The sequence below is a fragment of the Pelophylax lessonae genome, assembly GCF_965119305.1.
Source record: "Pelophylax lessonae genome assembly, chromosome: 9".
Taxonomy (NCBI): domain Eukaryota; kingdom Metazoa; phylum Chordata; class Amphibia; order Anura; family Ranidae; genus Pelophylax; species Pelophylax lessonae.
Genome location: NC_138776.1, coordinates 41609423 through 41630717, shown reverse-complemented (window position 1 = coordinate 41630717; position 21295 = coordinate 41609423). Strand labels below are relative to the sequence as shown.

The 21295-nt window shown below is 44.9% G+C and overlaps 1 protein-coding gene across 7 annotated transcripts in view; it reads left to right on the top strand.

The window, feature by feature from the left end:
• SORCS1 (sortilin related VPS10 domain containing receptor 1) overlaps positions 1 to 21295 on the top strand; it is a 1084285-nt gene that overhangs the window by 698351 nt on the left and 364639 nt on the right. For all 7 annotated transcript variants that reach the window (XM_082267343.1, XM_082267340.1, XM_082267339.1 and 4 more), the window contains one exon: positions 20820 to 20938. In XM_082267343.1, the coding sequence (XP_082123469.1) occupies positions 20820 to 20938 (119 nt within the window). The remainder of the gene's footprint in view (positions 1 to 20819; positions 20939 to 21295) is intronic.

Below are 21295 nucleotides of genomic sequence, written 5' to 3'. Positions count from 1 at the left end.
TACAGGGGTCAGGACTGCACAGTATGAAGGGGGGGGGGGTCAGCAGGGCACAGTTCAAGGGGGTGAGGAGAGCACAGTACAGGTAGGTCAGGAGGGCACAGTATGGGGGGTTGGTAGGGCACAGTACGGGGGTCAGGAAGACACAGTACAGGGGGTATGAGGGCACAGTACAACGGGTCAGGAAGACACAGTTTGGGGGTCAGTAGGACACAGTGTGGGTGGGTCAAGAGGGCACAGTACAGGGAGCAGTAGGACGCAGTGTGTGTGGGTCAGGAGGGTATAGAACAGGGGTCAGTAGGGCACAGTGTGTGTGGGTCAGTTGGGCACAGCACAGGGTTCAGGAGGACACAGTACAGGGGGTATGAGGGCACAGTACAACGGGTCAGAAGGACACAGTTTGGGGGTCAGTAGGACACAGTGTGGGTGGGTCAAGAGGGCACAGTACAGGGAGCAGTAGGACGCAGTGTGTGTGGGTCAGGAGGGTATAGAACAGGGGTCAGTAGGGCACAGTGTGTGTGGGTCAGTTGGGCACAGCACAGGGGTCAGGAGGACACAGTACAGGGGGTATGAGGGCACAGTACCACGGGTCAGAAGGACACAGTTTGGGGTCAGTAGGACACAGTGTGGGTTGGTCAAGAGGGCACAGTACAGGGAGCAGTAGGACGCAGTGTGTGTGGGTCAGGAGGGCATAGAACAGGGGTCAGTAGGGCACAGTGTGTGTGGGTCAGGAGGGCATAGAACAGGGGTCAGTAGGGGACAGTGTGTGTGGGTCAGGAGGGGACAGTACAGGGGTCAGTAATCAACAATACAGAAAGGGTTTACGCAAGCAGGGAAGTGCAGGTAAGCTGCTGGCACAGTCCTTACCTGCTTTAGCATTCCGTCAATGGGCTAAACATACAAAACCGACTGAAATCTCCCTTCTGTACCTTCCTCCGGCTGCTTCCATTACTCTGCATTGATTCAGGAAGAATCCCCTGAGGTGGAGCATTTTATTGCCGTTGCTTGTCTGTGCGGGATGTGTATTGCCCCAATCCATGCCAACCCTCCTCTCCTATCCATCTAAGGTGATTACATCACATGACAAAGACAGGAGAGGGGGATCGGTGGGGATCAGAGCATACACATCCCACCCACACAAGCAATGGCAGTAAAATGCTCCGCTGCGGGGCATTCTTCCTGAACCAGTTCAGGGTGTCAGAAACTGCTGGAGAAAGGTAGAGGGGGGAGATTGGATTCTACAGTTAGCCCATTGCAGGCTGCTGCTGTCCCCCTGACCCAGAATCTGGCATGCTACCCAGGATTATCGTGGGGCCCCCATGCACCTGTGCCACTGGGAAGTTAAGACAGCCCTGCTGTTGTGGAGATATACCCTCTCTATTTGTGGAATATAATTGTCACTGGAACCTAAAGTAAGAGAAGATTTTGAACATGAATAGAGGTAAAGCCTTGTGGTGGGGACACTTGTTCCAATGACAAGGTAAAGCCTTGTGGTGGGGACACTTGTTCCAATGACAAGGTAAAGCCTTGTGGTGGGGACACTTATTCCAATGACAAGGTAAAGCCTTGTGGTGGGGACACTTGTTCCAATGACAAGGTAAAGCCTTGTGGTGGGGACACTTGTTCCAATGACAAGGTAAAGCCTTGTGGTGGGGACACTTGTTCCTTTAAATTTTTACATCCTGTTGTGTCTAGAGGCAATACATGTTAGGAAATCTTCTCAATGGGGCTCAGACATAAAAAAGAACCTCGAAAGGGATTTTACCAAGTCATTCTTTATCTAATACAACCTTTCCAATCCAAGTGCCTGCGTCATTCTGTTTTTAGCCCTAATGAAGCAGAAGTGCTGAGCCCCTGAAACGCGTTGGCTGTTACAAAATAAAAATCTTTAAAAAGTCTGTACAAGCTGGTGTGATGCTCCCATCTTTTCAAAACTTATATTTTCTCTAATAAAATACATTTTTGGCTTTTAATTAGAGTTGATCCCAGATTCCAGACAACAATAAATTCAATAAATGAAAAAACAATCAGCGCAGACAGGTAAGTGTAGCTAAACTAGATGGAAATGCCAGCTGAACACCGACCCAGGACACACAGCAAAAAATCCCAGAGAGATATGACAGACAAAATGATGCAGCGCAAATCCTGTAAATAATGGCATAAGAAATAAAGAGTCCCAAAAAGATGAAAGAGACAGTTCCTTAGGTCCAATCTGTGTTGAAAGAGGATATAGGAGACAACGACTCCACACAGTGATCTCCCTCCACCATAAAGCACACTGATGCCCTCACCTCATGATTCGACCACTGTGTTACCAGAGGTCAAAAATCGCAGTGTCAATCCACATTAATAAGCAGGCTTCAGGTACATTCGTATACACTCCTTGATAACTAAGGACCAGATAGGACTCACAGACCGGATTCCCCAAATGTAGACATTCCGAGGTATAAATGAAAGAAGAAAACCTCTAAGTGCAGACTGCCAGTACCAAACTTCATTTAATAAATATAGTATGCACTTACATGGTAAACGATAAACACAGGCACATCAGTACAGGTGCACATCGATAAGACTTCAGCGTCGTGGGCTGTGCATGCCAGCAGCCAGCCACACACGCTCGGAAGTCGGAACAGCAGCAGCAGCGGGTGACGTCAGACGGATGCGGCTCAACCTCCCGTACGTACGTTACGTCCACCGGGACTTCGTCAGCGGGGGTGGAGCCTATCAGTCACCAACATGATTATATAACCTGACGCTGCTCACATGATCTTGAGGACGTACTTGACAAAACACTGAGGACATCTAGTGGTCAATGTCAAGTATTACATCCTTCAAGTAAAAGAACCCACAAGGTCTCTTATAAATACTAATGTCTCATGGTCAATTTGTAAAAAACTTTTTTCCATATCCCAGACAGTTAAAAGACCTGACATCAACCGCTGCTGTAATAAATAACACATGTATATATCTTTACAAATGAAGGCACATACATATAATGTAAAAATACCCACACTGTTAAAAACACATAAAAACACATAAAAAAATATATGTATTAAAAAGTTCATATAAAATCAGAAACAAATATAAGATATAAAAAAAGAGAAAGAGTCAATCACCTATCCGAAATAAAACAATTAAGGTCAAATTCAACATTTAACCCTGACGGATGAGAAACTTTAGTTTCAAATATCCAGTAAGATTCCCTTTGACTCAGGAACCTAACAAAATGTCCTCCCCTCCAGTGCCTATTCACCCTCTCTATGCCCCAAAACCGCAAGCCTCTGGGGTCACGATCGTGCACCATCCTGAAATGTTTGGACACACTATGGGTTTTCAGGCCTTTCTTGATGTTACTCACATGTTCGCCAATGCGAACCTGCAATGCCCTGGAAGTTCTGCCGACATACTGGAGGCCACAATCACACTCCAGCATGTAGACAACTCCCTGGGTCTGGCATGTGATCAATTCCCGTATTGGATAGACCTTATTTGTGGCAGATGCTGAAAATTCCTTCCGCTTCTTTACATTGCACTTGGAATGCCTGCAAGCTCGGCATCGCCCACAAGCATAGAAGCCTGATAAAAAAGTAAAGAGTTTATTTTCTTTAACCACTGGAGGGTCCACCACTCCAGGAGCCAGTACATCTCTCAAGGTTCTGGCCTTTCTGTAAATGAAATGGGGACGGGAAGGTAAAACTGGACCTAAATCCCGATCCTTTAACAAAATGTCCCAATGCTTGGCCACTATCTTTTCAAATTGTTTGAATTGTATGTTGTAATCCAAAACCATCCTGAAATCCTGAGCATTTGCTTTATTCTTAGGTGGACCAGAGACAAGGGCACCCCTGTCCATATCTGCCACTCGAGTAATTTCTTTCTCAAGATCAGCTTGGTTGTAACCTTTCTGCACAAACTTTTTGGATAACTGTGCGGATTGTGATAAAAAATCCACTTCAGAGGAACAGTTCCTCCTCAAACGGACGAACTGCCCCCTGGGGATATTACAAAGCCAAGCTTTGTGGTGACAACTACTCAATGGAATGTAACCATTCCTATCGGTAGGTTTGAAGTAGCTGCGAATCTTGATAGCATTCTCCTCTCTGAAAATCTCTAAATCCAAAAAGACAATCTTTTCCGGATTGGTATTCCAAGATAGAACAATGTTCAGATTATTGGAATTCAACCGTTCCATAAACCTATTGAGACCTTCAGAGCTGCCCTGCCAAATAAGGAACACGTCATCTATGTACCTGTGGTAACAGATCAGCTCCTCTGGGCGTTGGTGAAATACCACAGCTTCCTCCCAGTGGGCCATGAATAAATTGGCCACACTGGGAGCAAAGCGGGCTCCCATCGCCACTCCCTTCCGTTGAAGGAAGAAACGATGGTCATACCAAAAATAGTTTTTTTGGAGACAGAAATCAAGACATTCCAACAAATAAGATCGATGTTCATTACTCAGTGGAGAAGCCTCGAGTGCCCAACGGACTGAGGTCATAGCATCCTCATGGCCAATAATCGTGTAGAGGGACCCTACATCTGCGGTCACTAGAAAGATACTCGACTGAATACTCGTGTTTTCAAGGATCTGAATAATATGCCGGGTGTCTCGCAAATATGCTTTTGTGTTACACACTAAGGGTTTCAGGAAATGATCAATGTATTGACCCAAACGTGCAGACACAGACCCAATCCCATTCACAATAGGTCTCCCAGTGTGGCCAATTTATTCATGGCCCACTGGGAGGAAGCTGTGGTATTTCACCAACGCCCAGAGGAGCTGATCTGTTACCACAGGTACATAGATGACGTGTTCCTTATTTGGCAGGGCAGCTCTGAAGGTCTCAATAGGTTTATGGAACGGTTGAATTCCAATAATCTGAACATTGTTCTATCTTGGAATACCAATCCGGAAAAGATTGTCTTTTTGGATTTAGAGATTTTCAGAGAGGAGAATGCTATCAAGACACGCAGCTACTTCAAACCTACCGATAGGAATGGTTACATTCCATTGAGTAGTTGTCACCACAAAGCTTGGCTTTGTAATATCCCCAGGGGGCAGTTCGTCCGTTTGAGGAGGAACTGTTCCTCTGAAGTGGATTTTTTATCACAATCCGCACAGTTATCCAAAAAGTTTGTGCAGAAAGGTTACAACCAAGCTGATCTTGAGAAAGAAATTACTCGAGTGGCAGATATGGACAGGGGTGCCCTTGTCTCTGGTCCACCTAAGAATAAAGCAAATGCTCAGGATTTCAGGATGGTTTTGGATTACAACATACAATTCAAACAATTTGAAAAGATAGTGGCCAAGCATTGGGACATTTTGTTAAAGGATCGGGATTTAGGTCCAGTTTTACCTTCCCGTCCCCATTTCATTTACAGAAAGGCCAGAAGCTTGAGAGATGTACTGGCTCCTGGAGTGGTGGACCCTCCAGTGGTTAAAGAAAATAAACTCTTTACTTTTTTATCAGGCTTCTATGCTTGTGGGCGATGCCGAGCTTGCAGGCATTCCAAGTGCAATGTAAAGAAGCGGAAGGAATTTTCAGCATCTGCCACAAATAAGGTCTATCCAATACGGGAATTGATCACATGCCAGACCCAGGGAGTTGTCTACATGCTGGAGTGTGATTGTGGCCTCCAGTATGTCGGCAGAACTTCCAGGGCATTGCAGGTTCGCATTCGCGAACATGTGAGTAACATCAAGAAAGGCCTGAAAACCCATAGTGTGTCCAAACATTTCAGGATGGTGCACAATCGTGACCCCAGAGGCTTGCGGTTTTGGGGCATAGAGAGGGTGAATAGGCACTGGAGGGGAGGACATTTTGTTAGGTTCCTGAGTCAAAGGGAATCTTACTGGATATTTGAAACTAAAGTTTCTCATCCGTCAGGGTTAAATGTTGAATTTGACCTTAATTGTTTTATTTCGGATAGGTGATTGACTCTTTCTCTTTTTTTATATCTTATATTTGTTTCTGATTTTATATGAACTTTTTAATACATATATTTTTTTATGTGTTTTTATGTGTTTTTAACAGTGTGGGTATTTTTACATTATATGTATGTGCCTTCATTTGTAAAGATATATACATGTGTTATTTATTACAGCAGCGGTTGATGTCAGGTCTTTTAACTGTCTGGGATATGGAAAAAAGTTTTTTACAAATTGACCATGAGACATTAGTATTTATAAGAGACCTTGTGGGTTCTTTTACTTGAAGGATGTAATACTTGACATTGACCACTAGATGTCCTCAGTGTTTTGTCAAGTACGTCCTCAAGATCATGTGAGCAGCGTCAGGTTATATAATCATGTTGGTGACTGATAGGCTCCACCCCCGCTGACGAAGTCCCGGTGGACGTAACGTACGTACGGGAGGTTGAGCCGCATCCGTCTGACGTCACCCGCTGCTGCTGCTGTTCCGACTTCCGAGCGTGTGTGGCTGGCTGCTGGCATGCACAGCCCACGACGCTGAAGTCTTATCGATGTGCACCTGTACTGATGTGCCTGTGTTTATCGTTTACCATGTAAGTGCATACTATATTTATTAAATGAAGTTTGGTACTGGCAGTCTGCACTTAGAGGTTTTCTTCTTTCATTTATACCTCGGAATGTCTACATTTGGGGAATCCGGTCTGTGAGTCCTATCTGGTCCTTAGTTATCAAGGAGTGTATACGAATGTACCTGAAGCCTGCTTATTGATGTGGATTGACACTGCGATTTTTGACCTCTGGTAACACAGTGGTCGAATCATGAGGTGAGGGCATCAGTGTGCTTTATGGTGGAGGGAGATCACTGTGTGGAGTCGTTGTCTCCTATATCCTCTTTCAACACAGATTGGACCTAAGGAACTGTCTCTTTCATCTTTTTGGGACTCTTTATTTCTTATGCCATTATTTACAGGATTTGCGCTGCATCATTTTGTCTGTCAACAATAAATTCAAACCAAAAATCTAAATCAAAAATGGCCGAATCCAAATTGTGGTGTTATATTTTTTCCTAAAATACTTCTAACAAAAGAAGACCAAAGGATATTTCTCCCTTCTTTCTGCTTTTGTTTTTGCCTGGGCACCCAGTTCCAGCCTTCCATCTTGGTATACAGGGTACAATTTTTATGTCTCCGGCTGTTTTTTTTTGGCCTATCATCTCATCAGGCAGGTTGGCCTTGATCTTTCCAAAACTTTATGCATCATCTGTTACTCTGTAATACACACTTTTGGAGCCCTTTTTGGATTTCACTTTCTTTTTTTTTAAAGCTAAACTCTAAGTATGATCTGTTTTGCATAATTACGTTGGTCCAGCTTGACACATGGTAAGTGTAGCACCCTCCTAGTAAGTCTGCTAGGTAAATTTAGTTTTTGGCTTCTGCAGCAGACAATTATGGTTTGGTCTGCCCAAAGATTTACAGGCTGAGAGTTTGATTACTTTTCCCTGCCTCTAGAAGGGCAGAAGAATTCAAATGTTCCGTCTGAATATTCAGCAGTAGGGCCTAGCCAATCCCTGGGGAGATGTGCCTAGATAGAGCTAGGTTGCTGTTAAATAGTCTGAAGCCCCAATGAGTTGGTCTTTTTCCCCTTGTGGGGATGAATCGGTGAGCTGAGAGGAGAAGGGCTGTGTGCCCCTGGAGCCCTTTGAACTGGTAGCTGGACTACTTTACAAGAGGCTGCACCAATGAAATGTTTGTTTTCCAGAATCCATGAAGTAGTATGAGCTACTTGTGCTCATACTACTTCATGGTCCCCAGCTGTGAACAGTGGACTGTTCCAGTCTACATATACTAAAGCTACAGCTGCTAAGCAAAAAAGTCCTCTGCTAGCAATACGTTCCATTTTGGAGTGTCCTGTATCACCCCAAATCCTCTTCCAAGTTCCTACTCGCAAATAAACTTCCAAAAAGCAACCCCTAGACTGATTAATAAGCCAGAGTGATTGGACTGTTGTTGCTAGATCAGGGCTCTCCAAACTTTCAAAACAAAGAGCCTTTTTCAATCCCCTCACAAACTTTAGGAGTTCTGGACTGTGGCCAATGGGAGTAGAAAATGCCCTGGCATCAGTGGGAATAAACAAGAATTCCACAATTGCTGTCAGTGGGAGGATAGTGCCTCATCAGTGGTGTCAATGGGAGGAATAGTGCACTATAATTGGTGTCAGTGGGAGGAATAGTGCACTATAGGTGTCAGTGGGAGGAATAGTGCCTTTTATCAGTGGAAGGAAAAGTGCTCCATCATTGGTGTCAGTGGGAGGCAGAGGCGTAACTACAGGGGTTGCAGGTGTTGCAATTGCAACCGAGCCCCATGCTCCAGGGGGCCTGTACACCTCCCCTGTACACCTGGATAGGAGGGGCGGGGGGCAGCATGTAAAGAAATCACTGTCCTCCTTTTTACTCCTGTAACTGCGGATTGGTTTCTCTGTATGCTGTCCCTGCCACTCCTCCTATCCAGTTCACTTGTGTTCTACTGTCTCTGAGCCCCTGTGTGCTCCCTTGATCCCCCCCCCCTCACTGTGCTCCCTCCCCTCTCCTGCCGGCTGCTGCAGGGGATGTGTCACAATAGAGAACCAGGAAGGGGTTGGTAAATATGTAATTTACCAGCTCCTTCCTTTTTCTGAATGGACTGAGTCATAGTCAGTGACATTGTAAAAAAAATAAAATAAAATTATAAAAAATAATACAATTAAAATACCAAAAAGTAAAAACTACTGACACCAGTGGGTGAACTTCCAGGATCTCAAAGGTCACACTTGCAACCGGGCCCTGGCATTCCACCACTGTGGGGAGGCCTTAAGATGGCAGAAAGGGGGCCCATAATAAACTGTAATAAAGGGGACCATAATAACGAGAGTAAAGGGCCCCAGGATCAGTGGGAAGAGCCCCAGGCTTGAAGGGAAGGGCCCCGGCCAGGGGTCCGGGGAACCCTTAATGGTTTCTTGCACCGGGGCCCTGAAGGTTCTAGTTACGCCTCTGGTGGGAGGAATAGTGCCTTTTATCAGTGGAAGGAAAAGTGCCTCATCATTTGTGTCAATGGGAGGAATTGTGGCCCGTATTTTTTATCAGTGGAAAGAAAAGTGCCCCAAGGGCCAGATAAAGGTAATCAAAGGGCCACATCTGGCCCTTTGACCACAGTTTGGAGACTTCTGAGCTAGATCATCCAAATTCATTGATAAGTACAATTTGATTTTCTGACCCTCATCTTCTGACCTGCTTCTCGTGGGTTTTGCACTCCTATTGACTTGTATACAGACTTGTATAAAGTACTCGAAATTTCTACTTGAGTAAAAGTACAAGTGCTCGATCAAAAAATTACTTGAGTAGAAGTGGAAGTGCTCGCAGAAAAAGTTACTTAAGTAGAAGTACTAAAGTATTCAACATTTTTTTTACTTAAGTATTGCAAGTAGTTTTTTCAAAAAATTTGCTACTTAAGTACTAAAAGTAAAAGTACCAGTAGTTTTGAAAAAAAAATTCTACTCAAGTACTGAAAGTAGAAGTACAAGTACTGTGTTATGCAGATATTAAAGAAATAAGTCAAAAGTTTGAACATCTTATTGTTTTTATTATTTCAAATGATTTATTCAAATGATTAACCTGTGTTTGTTAGTAGTTTCTTGATGCACTTTAAGCGCTGTAGCACCATTTATTTGTTTGTTTCATATTTTCTTTTTATTGGAAAGATTTGGTATAGCAGCTTTTATTATACACAGCCTTTATTTTCGTATGCGCTGATTTACAAATGACATTATACACATTTTTTTGAGCTTTATGCAACCTGCCATCTACTGTTCTGGCACTGGTAGTTTTTTTAAAAGTAACGAGTAACTATGCAGCACAAAAAAAAAATACTTGAGTAGAAGTATCGAAATCATCGAAAAAATGTAGTGAAGTAAAAGTAGAAGTAGGAGAAAAAAATTCTACTCTAGGAAAGTACAGATACCGCATTTCGGTACTTAAGTACAGTACTTAAGTAGTTCTACTTCGTTACTATACATCTCTGCTTGTATATAAATGCAAAACCCGTCTGATGTGAACAAAAGGCGGTCAGTGCAAGCACTAAGTATATTTACCAACTTTCTTCCCAGCGGGCTTTCTTGATCTTGTGTAATGGTAAACATTTCTCAGCTCTCCCTGCTGCCTTCTCTTATCTGCTTGTATTTCTATTGCCGTCTCTGCGCCCCCCCCCCCCCCTTCTGGACCGTGCATTCTTTTTTCCCGTGGAAGAATGCCATTAAAATGATTCTCTTCTGTAATGGAACTCTGGCCAAGTGCAATGAAAAGTTTCAATGCAAATTAGTTCTTATCGTTCTCATGCTAATCAAAGCATTTGAATCGCTGAGATGAACCTTTTTAAATGTCTCCCTCAAAAGCTTTTTTCCCTTTTCCGAAAGAGATTTGAGGATTTTCTCCGCTCGGCATTACACAGCTTAATTCGGTCTATAGATTGCCAGATATTAAATTCAATTAAAATAATAATAATAAATAAAAGGGCTCTTCTTTCGTATTCAGATGAAGGCTTGGAAAGGAAACCTGAGAAAAGCCCCTCTCATGGTATTCTCCTCAGTAAGATGCTCCCAAAGGCTATTCATGGGTCTCGAAGCCTAAACGGCTTCCCAACCCATGTGTGCAATAACTGCCGTCTCAATACAATGTAAGAATAAAGTGTATTTAAATCCAAAACTTTTTTTTTTCTTTTTTAATTTTGGATGGACTATGGAAGGGCTAGCAACCCTCACAGGTTTTTATTGCTTCCCAAAAATACAAAATTTAGGTGCCGCTCAGGTAGAGAGGTAAAGTCCAACTAGACCGCTGTGAGTTCAAGCAGGGACAGGGAGCTCACCCTAGCTCCAAGCTACAGCAATGTCAAATCCATAAGCACCACATCATGAAGCAGACCCATGTGAGGTGAGATGAATGGCAGCCTGAGCCTGAACTACAGACAGGCCACGCCCTCAACTCATTACGCTCCGCCCCTTGGAGCTTAATCATTTGGAACTGACGGGAATCTCCATGATTCAGCTCTAATGGATGGAGCGTAACACCTTGGGGGTGCAGCCTGCCTGGAGTTCGGGCCGAGGCTGCCATTCATCTCACTTAACCACTTAAGCCCCGGAAGATTTTACCCCCTTCCTGACCAGGCCCTATTTTGCGATTCAGCACTGCGTGATTTGAACGGACAATTGCTCGGTCGTGTGACGCTGTACCCAAACAAATTTGACGTCCTTTTTTTCCCACAAACAGAGCTTTCTTTTGGTGGTATTTGATTACCTGTGCGATTTTTTTGATCATGCGCTATAAACAAAAAACAAAAAATTTTGCAAAAATAACAATATTTTTCACATTTTTTTTTATATGAAATTCCCCCCCAAAAAAATGTAAAAATCTAAATTTTTTAACATTTTAGGTCAATTTGGTTTCTGCTACCTATGTTTGGTAAAAAAAAATCGCAAAAAGCATATTTTGATTGGTTTGCGCAAAAGTTATTGCGTTTACTAACAAAGGGAAAGATTTTTGTCATTTTTATTGTTTTTTTTTTTTAACGAGTAATGGTGGCGATCTGCGATTTTTTTTGCGGGACTGCGACATTGCGGCGGACAGATCGGACCCTTGACTGACATTTTTGACACTTTTGGGGGTACCAGTGACATTACTACAGTGATCAGTGCTATACATATGCACTGTTACTGTAAAAATATCACTGGAAGAGAAGGGGTTAACTTTATTGGAGAGGGAGGGGTTAAGTCTGTCCCTAGGGGCGTGTTTCTTACTGTGATTGGATGGGGCTTTGTGTGTAACAGCACAGATCAACGGTCCTACATAGCAGGACCGAGTGATCTGTGCTTTTACACAGGGGAGAATGACAGGTGGCATTGTTTACATTAGCCGCCTGCCTTTCTCCCTCTCCACCCGACGATCGCGAGTGACCGGCGGACATCGGGTCCGCCGGTCACACGCGCCGGCTTCTTCGGGTACGAGTGGGGGCGGGAGCGCGCCTCCGGTGGCGCGCGCTCGCCTTCTATTCGCTCCCAGGCTAGTGACGTACCGGTACGTCACTTTGCCTGGGAGGGGCTGACCGCCGCCGTATATAGTCGGGTGGCAGTCGGCAAGTGGTTAATGCAGATGGGTCTGCTTCATGATGTGCGGCTTATGTATCTTTTCCTTCAACATTTCTGAGGTTTTTATTGCTGTCTGTGTCCCTGCAGGAGAGATTCACCATCTTAGCCCCTTCCCACCCAGCCCTGGGTCTCTATGGCAGGAAGTGGCTGTCACAGGTGTTACATGATCATAAGCCCGTCCTACCAGCTCCCGATCATTACTAAAGAATGGATACTGTCTGCGTGCTGGGAATGACCGACAAACCTTTGCCATCCAAGGACAGACATATGCTGAGTGTAGGTGTTAAAGCCCACCCCCTTTGCCGTCTTGTGGACAGAAAGAGTTATCTTCATCCTGATGACCATTGGATGGAAAATGGATGGTTATCTCTGAAAGAGGAACAGAGGGGAAATCTTCCAACTTATTTGGATGATAATGTAAATGGGAAGCTGCATAACACTATTCAGACCCTCCTGATAAGTAGAACAGGGTCACACATATGCTTTGCCTAGCACCTACCTGGGAGGGGGCTACACACCAATGATATCTGGCAACACATGTTTCTCTGAAAGCATTGTGTATAACTATTCATTAAATCACTAATGATTTACAGCTCAGGCGCCCTAGGAATTCCGGGGACATTCCAGGGAATACTCCTGACCGACACCTCTTGCTGCAAATTGCTTTCTCATCCATCAGCGATGAAATAAATATCTACCTGAAGAAGACCACGACTTTATTATGTCGAAACACGTAGGGGCACATTATGTCTTGGTAGTGAATTGTAACCATGTACATACTGTTTTTCTTCGCTATTGGATGGTATCCTATTATTGTATCCAGAGCTTATATTTTTATCCAATGTGGAACAAGTTTTTAATGAATTATTTAATAAATATAAATTTATACTTTTACAAACATATCTCTAAATAATGAACTGTTGCCAAAAAAAAAAAACCCCTGGAGGAATCTGTTCCTGCTTTTTCTAAGCTGGTAAAAGGGAGGTCTATTCCATTTTCTTGCTGGCACACAGATCGATAGTGCTAATGCGCATGGGGTGATTAGGGTGTACCCAGGCACAGCCGGCACATCATGTGCACGCCTATGGAGCTGAAGAATCTACAGTCTGGTAAGAGGTTACCACTGTCTCAGAATTAAATGGAAAACATCAAGTTCGCTAACACAGTCACACATCAAGTAGGAGAAGATAACTGAGGAGATAAGTTTGGCACCTGTTTGTGGCATAGGGAGTAGAGGGAGGGATTTCTACTATAATGACAAGACCCCTTGTCTTGTTACATTAACAAGAAGGAAAATTGTTAAATTATATTTAAGCAAGTTTTGTGTGCAGAAGATATGAGTTTTAGCTTTTACATTTTTTTCAGTGGTGTGTTATCCTGTGATTGCAGCTATGGCGGTTCCTTTTCCAGACAAACCTTTAACTGACACTAACGAGGCTTAAATTCAGTGAATGAGACAGAGGTCTAGCTGCGTTTATCACGGGTGCCTATGCATCTTATGAGAGGATTATGATGTCTCCATCCACAGCAGCATGTAGCAAATGAACAAACCATGGAGGGATTCTAAAAGCACAAATCACTGCGCTACCTACGGGCAATTACCGCTAACACACTGCTGTGCCGATCCAGCACCAACTGACACCATCCGTTGTTCTATTTTACCTATTTTAACCCAGAACAGGACATGAGACAACTAATACATATTTAATCTGAATTTTCAAGTGACTCCATACAAACAGATAAAAACAAGGCTGATTTATACTTTTGCTGCTATAACCACTTTACGACCGCCTGCCGCAGATGTACTGCGGCAGGCAGCTGCTCCTGGGCGAGTCGCCGTACATGTCGGGAGTATAGGGGGCGAGTGCGCGCCACCGCCGCCTCCACGCTCCCGCCCCCGCTCGTCAGCGGGGAAGCCGATGCCTGTGTCAAGCGGCTCCAATTGCCGCCTGATTGCAGTGCCATCTTAAGAGCCTTATAGGCCCCTGGGCAATGCAGTGCACTGGGGCCCCCTGCCTACACAATCACGCACGAGAATAAAAATGCAAGGTAGTTGTCTCTTGTAGTATATATTGGTCCCTGTAATATGTATATAGTAAGGTATATATCCTCCAGGTAGTAGTTGTACTCTCTTGTAGTATATAGTGTTCCCTGTAATATGTATATAGACTATATACACATTACAGGGAACACTATATACTACAAGAGAGTACAACTACTACCTGGAGGATATATACCTTACTATATACATATTACAGGGACCAATATATAGTAAGGTATATCCTCCAGGAACGGTAGTTGTCTGTCTCTTGTGTCATCGATCATCATCATGCCATCATTGCCATGAGAGAGTTAAAAAAAGAATATCATTTCATCAAGCAGCCTGGCAGCTGGGCTGGCTGCCTTACCTTTACAATGGCTGCACATGGGAGGAGGTGGGTGGAGGCGGAGGTGGAGCCAGTCTTCTAGGGTCAAGACGGAGGAGAGGAGGACGAGCCGACGAGGAGGAGGATCCTCCTCCGAGTCCTCCGCTGCGGCGCTGTGCATCCTGGGTCTGCTCTGCTAATGTCACTGGTTGCTAGATGCCAATCGGGCTGGCCTTAGCAACCAGTGTGCACTGCAGTGCAGACTCGAGCCACGGCCGCCGCCGGCGGGCGGAAAACAACAAGGGGGGGGGGGGGCTCGGGCCGGCGGACAACGGAACGGGGGGGCCCTAGACTACCAGGGACATGCCACCATCCACGTGGGGCCCCTTGGCAAGTGGGGCCCCCGGGCAACCGACGGGCATGCCCAGTGGAAAAGACGGCCCTGCGCGATTGTTCCCCAATGAGAGAGGATGGTCGGCCGTTGTAAACACATCTGACCGTTCTTCTCTCTGGAATGATCATAGAGCTCCTGCACTATAGGATCACATGTCTCTATGGTCATCTCAGAAGCCACCACCCCCCCCACCCCCCCAGTTAGAATCACTCCCCTAGGCTCACATTTAACCCCTTGATCACCCACAGGGTTAACCCCTTCCCTGCCAATGGCATCATTACAGTAACAGTACATATTTTTAGCACTGATTACTGTAGTAATGTCACTGGTCCCCCCCAAAGGTGTCAAACATCTCAGTTAGGGGTTCGATCTGTCTGCTGCAATGTCGCAGTCCCGCAAAAAATCGCAGATCACCGCCATTACTAGTAAAAAAAAAAAAAACAATAAAATGACATAAATCTTTCCCGTAGTTAGTTGACGTGATAACTTTTGCACAAACCAATCAAAATATGCTTATTTAAATTTTTTTTTTTACCAAAAATATGTAGCAGAAAACAAATTGGCCTAAAATGTTAAAAAAATTTGATTTTTAAATTTTTTTTTTTTTGGGAATGTTATATAACAGAATGCGAAAAATATAAATATAAATATAAACAGGGGCCTGTTTAAGGAGCACCCGATCCAGAATCATATTGAGAGTGGGGACACATTCATGGACAAAAGATCCTTTATATGGATAACATGGCCAAGATAGAAAATCACCTGTAGCAATAGAGGCGTTCCACGCTCCAAGCAATAAGGGGTTGTTGCATCTGTATCCACTTTTTAAAAAGTATAGGTGTTCAGGGATCCATGGGGTCAGAGGGGATCTCTCACCTCCCCTGCACGTCCACTCCCCTTATAGTGTAAACTATGTGCACACTTTTTCAAAATATGTGTTCTTGCAATTTTAAATATCTTTTGAATTTTCAAATAAATCTATATTGATTTTATATTAGTTTTTCCTTATGTGCCATTAAAGTCCACATTTACATATATCTTCTTGACTATCCAATCAGGACGAGGCACTGTCTATTATGGATGTCCCTGGATACTGCCCCAGTGAGACATCAGCATTTATTGAATGTGGATACATAGTTTTCTTTGCCTCCAATAGCCCTGTGTTTGTGCACCAATCCTAAAATTTTCAGTTGGCTGCATCAGGGGCGTACGTTCCAAGGGGTTGCCCGCAAGGGGCGCGGGCCTGGGGGGGGGGGGGGGCAAAAGAATTGTCAGTGTTAATGGTGCTTGTTGCGCCCTCTGCTCAGCCTGTGCCCCCGGCACCCCAGGCAGCATGCTACTCCAATCCCGGAGCCCTTTGTCCACTCCAAGCGGCGTCAGTCCGGGCTCTCCGAATCTCTGTCTCAGCCCACACAAGGCTGGGTCAGCGGTAACATGACCATGACATCATCAATCGGCTCCAGCGGCGGCAGGCTGTGGATTGTACTGACTCAGGCTGTCAGAGGAGAGTGTACCGCCACTCAGCACCTTCAACCTCCTCTGCGATCCCAGGACAAGCTGACCAGGGAACCCCTCTCTCTCCCTGTCACCCCCTCTCTCTCCCTGTCACCCCTCCCTCTCCCTGTCACCCCACCTCTCTCTCATTGTCACCCCAGCTCTCTCCCCCGTCACCCCGCTCTCTCTCCCTCCCACCCCCCTCTCTCTCCCTGTCACCCCCCCTCACTCCCTGTCACCCCTCTCTCTTTCCCTGTCACACCCCCTCTCTGCCTGTCACCCCCTCTCTCCATGTCACCCCCCTCTCTCTCTCCCTGTCACCCTCCCCTCCCTCTCCCTGTCACCCCCTCCTCTCTCCCTGTCACCCCCCCTCTCTCTCCCTGTCACCCCCCCTCACTCCCTGTCACCCCTCTCTCTTTCCCTGTCACACCCCCTCTCTGCCCGTCACCCCCTCTCTCCATGTCACCCCCCTCTCTCTCTCTCTGTTACCCCTCTCTCTCTTTCTCTCTCTGTCACCCCCTCTCTCTCTGTCACCCCCTCTCTGTCACACCCCTTCTCTCTCTCTCTCTCTCTCTCTGTCACCCCCTCTCTCTCTGTCACCCCCTCTCTCTCTCTTTCACCCCCTCTCTCTCTGTCACCCCCCTCTCTCTGTCACCCCTACTCTCTCCCTCTCTCTCTCTCTCTGTCACCCCCTCTCTCTCTGTCACCCCCCCCCCTCTCTCTCTGCCACCCCCCCTCTCTCTCTCTCTGTCAGCCCCCCTCTCTCTCTCTCTCTATCACCCCCTCTCTTTGTCACCCCCTCTCTCTATCAAACCCCCTCTCTCTCTCTCTGTTAACCCCTCTTTCTCACTTGGGGGGGCGCCGACACAGCTCCTCACCAAGGGCGCTGGAGACCCTAGGTACGCCTCTGGGCTGCTTCATACCACAACTTTTTTGCTGCATACTGATATTTTTCTGCTCAAGGTGGAAAGGGGAGGGGCAAGGTTAGTGGTGACATGGTGATAGTCAGAGAGGTTGTGAGGTGGTGGGGGCAGAGGGGGCACAGTTTCCCATCTGTGCATCTTCAGCGCAGATGTGTCAAAGGCCTGTGTCCAGCTCTGTGGCACATTTGCACATGCGCCAATTTCCCCTGTGCATTCCCGAAGAAACAAAAGATCTGGGACCTCCTTAGCTGCATTATCTTTGTGCATGTGTGAGGGAAAACCCTCGCTCGCCCCCACCCCCAACCTGGCCAGCCAGGCTGTGTGCTCGGATGTGTGTCTGGTATGGATTTTAGGGGGAACCCCACACCATTCTTTTTTTTTTTCTTCGATTTTGGTGCATTTGAACTACATATGTCATAATTTGCCTGCAGTTGAGATAAAAATATTTTCTACCTTCTCTCTACTTGGAAATCTATTAACTTTTTAAACTTAATCCTGCACCCTTAGACAATAGGAGAAGGAGTGCACTGCAAGGGTAGATTTGCTTCTGTGTCACTGTCACATTTACCTCTGTGCCCACATAGATTGTGCAGGCATGAACCACTGTTGTCAGTATCAGGAAGCTTGCCAGAGCAATGATGTTTATCTAATGCTGGAGTAAGTGCCAATAGAAAGCACGTGAGTGTAGGAAGCTAGAAAAGATCCATAGCCAGAAGAGGATGAAAAAAAATGTCAAAGACAGCTCTTGCTCCCCACTAATGATTGGTAGCCCCCTCGACTGGCAGCCAATCACAGTTAATTAGGATTTTTTCTTTTTTTAGCTTAAACCCTCGATGAAGGGGTCTGTAATCTTCTGAAACCTGTTGGCATTTATGTAAGATCCTTGAGGCTAACAAACTTCATGTGAACATTGGGAATTTTGCTTACACCAGTTTAGGATACTCCTCTACAACATAATGCACCCCCATCTAATCATTTCCCCAACAGTTTGTATCATTCCAAAAAAAAATATAAAAAATATTAAATTTTTTTTGTCTCACCTCCTTTTTCCTCAACACTACCTAATTTCCCATCATCACTCACTTTTAACATATTGTTATGGATATACTGTACTTGGGGTATACAATATATACTGTACATCATGGATATTGGAAGTCATTCTAGCCATAATATAACTCTCTACCATGCATAGTGTACAGCACCGCAGCTAACATGTAAAGAATATGTATATTGTATATGTTCATGGGAGCATATTTATCACCATGGAAATTTCCTGGCCTGCTCTAAGAGAGGAATCTATGGGGACCCTGCTCTAAAGGGGGATCTATGGGGGACCTTGGCCTACTCTAAAGGGGGATCTATGGGGACCCTGCTCTAAAGGGGATCTATGGGGGACCCTAGCCTGACCTGCTCTAAAGGGGATCTCTTGGGAGCCTGGCCCTTACAGGGGATCTATCAGGATCCTGACCTGCTCTAAAGGGGATCTCTTGGGAGCCTGGCCTTCCCTACAGGGGATCTATCAGGATTCTGGCCTGCTCTACCCAACTCTTTTTTATTTTGTCCAGAATAGAGGTGTCCAACCTTCTGACCAAGACAACTAGGAATGCTGCCCAGCATAAAATAGTAACTTACTTAAAAATGTTATTATTTTTTTATTTTTTATTTTACATTTTTTTATAAAAATGCGTTTATACTTTTTGAACACATGTGGCCAAAGAAAAATTTGGCAGTGTCTATGTACTGAATTTTTTTGAGTTTTATCTTCCAAAGAAAAATCCCATTTTTCACAATCACGCCTTATTCACGTAATCAGTTTTTGGCAGCACCTATATTTGTGAGCAAACTTTTCAAGGATGAAGCACACAAATTAGAACCAAAATGTTTGATGAGCACCTGGAGATTTCATTGAGAGTTGCTACTCCATCTAAACAAGAAATTGGTACCAATAGGTCAAATATCCCACTAGTTTAACGTTTCCCTCTCTCACTTTTATAATAAAAAGAAAAAATGAAGTTTTATTACTCAGATTGGTAGATTATCTATATCAGTGATCAGGGCTTTTTTTCTCAGAGAATAGGTTCAGGAACTCTTCTCTTTTAAGTCACCCTTCGCCTCTGCCCCTTACCCACCTCCAAGAACCGTTCCTTGGTTCCGCCCCTTACCCACCTCCCGATACCGCCCCTTTTAGAGGATATAGACCCAAGTATTATTTTGTGGTGCTAAGTATTTTGTATGGAATTTAGACAGTAAAATAGATCTTGCAACAATGGACACTCCAACGACAATATATCCACCCCAGCAACAATACTGTAGACTCCCAACAGCCATCATTAATAGACCCTCCAGCTGCAAGCAACAAAGACTCCCCCCCCTTAACAGTACATCCCTCCCAGCAACAATTGACCCCCGGCAACATAAGATTCACCCCCAGCAACAATAGATCCCTACCAGCAGCAATAGACCCCCCCTGCAAAAATAGATCCCTTTCAGCAACAAAAGGTTCCTCAGTAGCCAGCATCAATAGACCCCTTCCTCTACAGTACCTCCCTCCCAGCAACAACTGACCCCCAGCAACATACATTATATGCATACATTCAGTTCTGGAGGTGCCGGAACTGCGTTCCCCCGCGTTCCCCCGCGTTCCCGCTGAAAAAAAGCCCTGTCAGTGATCAATAAATTGTGATCTGCTCGACTTTTTCTGCTCATCAGCTCACCTTATTTTTTGTGTATTTTATGTGTGGCCCGAGACAGCTCCTCTTCTTCCAATGTGATCCATGAAGGTCAAAAGACTGGACATCCCTGGTCCGAAACTGGAACTGAAAGGAAATTCCTGGTTGTCTCCAGAACTATCCTCCCCATTGGAAGATTTTCCCTCTATTCTTGTTCTGGTGACAATACAAAATGTTGGATTTTCTTTCACTTTCACTCTTGGTGAGAACAGTCACTAGAACGAATTGGGAGGGCTAGTCTCCCCAACAGGGACTCAGATAGCAATAAAAACCTGACAGATGTCTGTATTCCTCTCCACTCTATCCAAAACAAGAAACGTTTGGCTTAAGGTATAATTGAGACTCGGTCCACACTACCGCGACTTGTCAGGCGACTTGTCAGCCTGACAAGTCGCGCTCCCTCTAATAGGAGTGACACAAGTCGCTCCGACTTAGAAAGAGGGTCCTGTACTTCTTCGGGGCGACCTTGGAGCGACTTGCATAGACATTCATTATGTGAAGTCCGTGCAAGTCGCGCCGAAGTCGTGGTGCACGGGACTTCACAAGTCGCCACCGAAGTAGTACAGAGTCGTGTCGCCATAGTGTGAACCGACTCTTAAAAAAAAACCTTGCCGAGTGACCTCAAGTTGTTGTACAAGCAATCCATGACAGTTTAAAGTGTAAGCTCTTCACTTTTTACTGTAGCAGCCCCTGATCAGTACATGTGATCACCAGGTTCTTGGTCACCATTTAAAGGATATGCCATTTCAAATCTTTGATGTATTCCATAGAGAATTGTCTGTGATGTGACCATCTGCTAATTTTCTTGCTTTTCAGATGCACAGTACATTGTCTGTAAGATGAACAATTGTTCAGAGAATGTGAGGACAAAACCCTTTCCAGGATACATCGACACCAACTCCCTTATAGTCCAGGATGAATATGTCTTTGTTCAGGTGAGTGAAAGCTGATTTTTCTAGACACAAATGTTTGAGTTAGGTCAGGGGCATTTGTATAGTGATTAAGATATGTTTTATAATGGTAGAACAAGCCAGGGGTTAACCTCCAACCTTGACCCCAGTGTGGAATTGTCTTCCTACCTCTGAGCTTCATTGTGAGATGAATTTCCTGGGTCCTGTTTTTGAAGTTCTTACAATATATAGATTTCTATGAAAAATCCTCTAGTGAAGCTGGTCATTATGGTGTCATTGGTTTCTGAATTGGCACGTATCGAGGATGCATTTTATAAAGCGGGTCTGGGAAGAATACATCAAAGCCAAACCTAGGTTTTTAAAGCTGGACCAGAATTAGAT